At 41.8% G+C, this 5503-nt stretch overlaps 1 protein-coding gene across 1 annotated transcript in view; it reads right to left on the bottom strand.

The window, feature by feature from the left end:
* The window catches only part of LOC119426463 (histone-lysine N-methyltransferase 2D), a gene marked incomplete at both ends in the record, with an annotated part of 109452 nt that overhangs the window by 101189 nt on the left and 2760 nt on the right, over positions 1–5503 (bottom strand). Inside the window, 1 exon segment of the mRNA XM_037694023.1 lies at positions 568–1117. Coding sequence (XP_037549951.1) covers positions 568–1117 — 550 coding nt within the window.

Genomic DNA, 5503 nt, shown 5'->3' with positions numbered 1-5503 from the left:
CCGCTCAGACATGTCTTTGTCTCCCCCATCAGCAAAAGTCATGGATGAGATGAGCACCCCGCCATGGCAAGCTAACTAGGGGAAACACTGTGTATGTATTTTATACTTCAGTTTATTCCTGTTGATCTTTGCGCTGTGCTTGTTGTTAGTTTTTACACAATCTCTCTGATATGTTTCTTACTGTGAAGTGTCCTTGGGTGTCCTGAAAGGCACTTTTTAAATAAAATGATGATGATGATTATTATTATTATAGGACCAGCTTCAGAGCACTGTTGTCCTACAAACTGGACCTGGAGCAGAGACAGGAAACGGTAGAAACAGCTGAACCAGGTCCAGTTCAGATCTGGGATCTGGTCCAGAGACATACAAGGCTGTGAGGAAAACCTGGGACCACAATGGTAACATTTAAACCCATTGTTAAATGTAAACTATAATTAACTTTATAGAAATAATTGAATAAAAAGTCATTTAAAACCTTTTAGTAAAACAATCAAATTCAATAAAAGCACGGTATTTAAAACATGAGGCGTCTCTGACTCAGTGAGCTATCAATAAAACGTCACTCACCGTTTTTTACTGAGGTCCAGGCTGGGGGTGGGCGACCCCCCCGAGTCCTCCGACAGGGACCTCTGGAACAGAGGGGACAGCGAGTCCTCGTCCTCGAGCCGTACACAGGGGGACACCGGGGCACTGGAAAGGGGACTCGTCACTGGACAAAGCCCCATGGGACTGGCCTCGCCCCCTTCAGCCTCTGTGGGGGCAGGGTTGTGGATCGTACTGGGCTGGTCCTCTTCTGATGGGTCGGGATCTGGTCTGAGGTCTGGGGCAGGAGACAGGGTGTGAACCTCAAAGACAGGGTCTGTGGGCAGGGCAGCAGGATCAGGACTGGTTCTGTTCTTCTCCTCAAAACAGGGAAGTGGTTCAGGGCCATGACTTGGGACTGCCAGGTCAGGATCCAGCTCAGAATGAGGACTGAGTCTGTACTGGTAGTTTTCTGGATCAGGATTTGCGTGAGACTTCCTCCTGGAGGCGGAGCGCCGACGCCCCGCTGCCTTCACCTCCCTCTGCGCCTTGGGCTCCTTTGGTTCTGTGGAGATCCCAGAAGACCCGCGTGGTTCTGTGCCAGAGAACAGAAGACATCAGAAGACCTGAGCCAGTCCAGGAGTACTCACAGATGAACCTGGATCAGGAAGTCTGGTTCCTGATCAGAACCCTTAAGAGTAAAGTGGTTCTGTTCTGACCTGCTCTCAGGTGTTTTTTATTTTGAAAGTTGAACAGATGGACTTCTTGTGTTTCTGTTTAACTCACCTGTTCAGGTGTGTTTAATCCAGAACTGGTTCTGAAGTTCAATCAGAACCAGCTGGACACACAGGACTGTCTGGTCCATCTGATCTTCTCGTCTCCTCAGGAGCGATGAGCTGAAGGTCAAAACGGACTCCACCCCGTCAAAATAAAAGTCTGATGAAACGAGACCCGAGCGTTCAGACTGAGGTGGCTCTGAGAAACATCTGGTCTGGATCTGATTCAGAACCACAGATGTAAAGGACCTCAGGGGTCAGCGTCCACAGAGTTCCTGAAGGAAGCTCCACTTCCTGCAGAACCACTTCAGTCCAAACGCTAACGAGCTGCACCTTCAGCGTCACCACAGCCTCGTTATGCTCTGCACCACACTTTGGTTTACGCTAGTCCCTCGCAGTTCCACGGCCGTGGTTTTTCAAAGTAAAATTGAACGCGAGGAAAACAAAAATTGTACACGCCACGACGGTCAACTTTAAGATCACTCACGTGATCGACTGGATCCATTCAACCTTTATTTCTACAGGTTAGTCCCATTGAGCCTCGGGGACTCGTTTACAAGAGAGACCTGGTTTAACAAAGAGTGAGGACGACAGTGGACAGTCATAAAGGATGTGTGCAAGTTGAGAAGAACAAGTGAAAATAAAACGAGATTAAAAAAGCAAAACTAAAACAGCTGCATTGTAAAGCGATGTAAAAAACTAAAAACAGGAACACGTCTGAGTTGGTGTTTCCATGAACTTAGCAGATGTTTGAAGCCAGGATACTGTGCAGTAAAAAGTTATCCAAAAAAATACATACACTTTGGACAGGCACCGCCTTTTTGTAGTTTTCACTTAATAAGCCTACGCGTTATTGCTGCTCACAAGGACTATATTTCCCAGAAGCCAACTGGGCCCCGCCCAGAAGCCCCGTTGCTTTCTGCTGGAATATTAGAGGGAAAGTTTTGATCTGATCAGAAAAAGTTCTGCACTTATTAGTGACTTCAGCGCCAGCGGATTCAGTGAGCCACACGGAACGAGAGCAGAACCAGAGCTCCAGACCCATCGGTGACTCTTTAGAGCTGGCAGCTGGGCACGCTGCAGGGTGGTCTGCAGAAATGGAACGAGTCAGAGCAGAGCTGCCGTTGTTCGTGAAGCTTTGGGCTTCTCTACGTATGCTGTTAAATGACGTCGGTTTGAGTTTACAACATTGCAAGAGCGTGGGAAATGTTTCTAAAGCCTTAAAATATATAGAAATACTAAAATAAATAAAATGTCGCTACTTCGCAGATTTTCACTGACTGCAGGGAGGTCTGGAATCTACACCGGGCAATAAACGAGGGACTACTGCACTACCTTTTATTACTTTTTACATTTTATTACTTTATTATCTTTTATTATTCGATTACCTCTTCGATCTCATCAACTTTTACCGTTTTATTACAGTTATTTACTGCACTGGATCCTCTGCTACTCAGGTTATTGAACCATTACAAAAAGACTTTGCTGCTATCCATTGATCTTTATTCAATTTAAAACTTGTCCTTAATGCAGATAAAACTAAACTGATGTACTTCTCCAGATCCACAAACCATCCCCTCTGTGTTCTCCTGCAGTGGAAATGAAATGGAGCTGGTTCACACATTTGAATATTTGGGCAGTTTGAGTCCTTCACTTTCAGACCTCATGTGGAAAGTCTTGTGAAAAGGCTCAAATTAAAGCAGCTGGTCTCTGCAACGTTCATGCGTGTGCTGGACCATGGACATGTTTGGACATGACTGCCTCGTCACGATGTCTTCAGACGCTCGACTGCGTCTACCTCTCTGCTCCGAGCGTCATTACAAACTGCAGCACGTCAACGCACGCTGTGGTTTGTGCTCCGGTGGATGACCTGCTCTGGCTGCCTGAAGGAACTCCCTCTGGTGAACTTTTATTAACAGGCACTGCTGGGACTCCTGCCGGACTACACTCGTCCTGCAGTTTAACTGAGAAATGTTGACTCTTAGACTTGTCGCTCGTGATTTGCTGCTTCTTTCTGTCTCTTTTGCTCCGACTGAATGGGGTCAGAAGTTTCGTTCACGCTGCTCCGTCTTCTTGGAACTCGCTACAAGAACCTCTGGGACTGACTGAATTCACCTCACAGTGCTTTTGTTAATGCGACCTGTGTGCACCATTTCCTTCCAGCACATGTACCACATGCGATGCAAATGACAAATAACACCTTGACCTTGATCTTTTACATCCAAACTAAAAGTTTTTCAGGCCAGTTCGATGACATGTACGTTTTTAAACTGTGTCATTTTAGTGTTGTATGTGTTGCTGCCTCTTGGCCAGGACTCACTAGAAGAACAGGTTTTTAATCTCAATGGGATTTTATCCTGGTAAAATAAAGGTTCAATTATAAACAAAAAAACTTGTTATTTTATATCCGTTTTATTTTATCACCTTTATTATTTTATATCCGTTTTTTTTATCAACTTTATTATTTTATATCAGTTTCATTTAATCACCTTTTATTATTTTATTACATTTTATGATTTTATTAAGTTTTAATAATTTATTACCTTTTTTATTTTTTCAACTTTAATTTTATTACCTTTTATTAATTAATTAATTTTTGTTGTTTTATTAAATTTTAGTATTTTATCACCTTTTATTATTTTATCATGTTTTATTATTTTATCACTTTTTACTATTTTACCACCTTTTATAATTTTATTACCTTTATTACCACACGACGATCAACAAGGAAGAGGGCCGGCAATGGAGGAGGGGGCGTGCCAAAGACACCATCTTAGCACCAACATAACTGGTTTGTTCCACTTTGGAGTAAGCCGTCGGGGGAAGAATCAGTTTTGTTGTGCGTTTCCTTGACTGATGAAGCCTTCTGGATCAAAGGCGAAACGTTTCAGCACAAAAAAAAAAAAAAAACTGTCCAGATGACCTGACTGAAAAATACTGGATTGTATACCTGGATTACTGAGCATGGACTTTTTTGGTCTATAATAGAATATTATGATCAGTTGTATCAAATGCAGCGCTGAGGTGTACCAGGACCAGCGGAGACACCTGTCCATTGTCAGAGAACATGAGAATATGTTTAGGAACTTTCACCGGTGCAGATTCAGTGCTGTGGTGAGATCTGACTCAAACTCTTCAGATTATTTCTTTGTAGATGTTCACGTAACTGACCTGCAACTATTTTCTCTAGAAGTTTTGAGATCAAAGTTAGATTAGATATAGATCTATAATTGGCCAGGATTCCTGAGTCAAGGTAATGTTTCTTAAGTACATATTTAATTACAGTGATCTTAAAATGCTGTGGTAGGCAACTATTCATTAGACAAATTAAGCAGATCAAAAATGTGGACATTAATTAAGGGAAATTTTTTACTCTTTTTCATCGGACAACTTTAAAGCGCTTTGGTTGTTTTTATGTGGTACAGAAATAAAGTGACATTGAGATAGATTTTTAAAAAGCCTGGCTGGGATGAGATCTAGCAGACATGTGGATGGTTTGGATGAGGTTATTATTTTTGACCATTCAGAGCTCAACAGGACAAAAACTGTCCAAACATAAATCAGGTTCTAGTGACATTTTTAAAGTTGTCTCATCTGACACAGAACCAGAGGCGATAGTAGGAAGGATGGTTTGAATTTTCTCTCTAATTGAAACAATTTAATTTATAAAGAATCTCATGACGTCATCACTGCTTATAGTTGTAGGGACACATGGTTCAACAGAGAGGATTTTTTATTAGTCTAGCAATAGTACTGAAAAGGAACCTGGGGTTATTTTTATTCTTATCAATTAAAGATGAATAGTATAAAGTTCTAGTTTTACGGAGAGCTTTTTTTAGAAGTTAGCAGGCTACCTCTCCAAGATAAGTAAGATTCTTCAACGTTAGTGGAGCGCCATTTTCTTTACAGGTTCTAGATGTTTGTTTTAAAGTACGTAACTCAGAATTGAACCAAAGAGCTAATCTCCTCTGATTGATTAGTTTCTTTTTCAGTGGAGCAGCTTCATCGAGTGAAGTTTGCAAAGAAGTTGTAAATTTATGAACCATATGAGTTAAGTCACTGCTCTCTGCAAGACAGAGGAAAACATTGATGGAAGAGACCGTTTAAATTTGGTTACAGTGTTTTCTGATAAACACCTGCCGAGGTGAAATTTACTCTCAGTGACTGTGTAGTCATTTAATGTAAACTCAAAGATTATTAAAAAT

This window comes from Nematolebias whitei, chromosome 20 (assembly GCF_014905685.2).
Source record: "Nematolebias whitei isolate Nwh7 chromosome 20, NemWhi1, whole genome shotgun sequence".
In the NCBI taxonomy this organism is placed as follows: domain Eukaryota; kingdom Metazoa; phylum Chordata; class Actinopteri; order Cyprinodontiformes; family Rivulidae; genus Nematolebias; species Nematolebias whitei.
The sequence above is the reverse complement of the archived record's forward strand: the minus strand, read 5'-3'. Positions and strand labels throughout refer to the sequence as shown.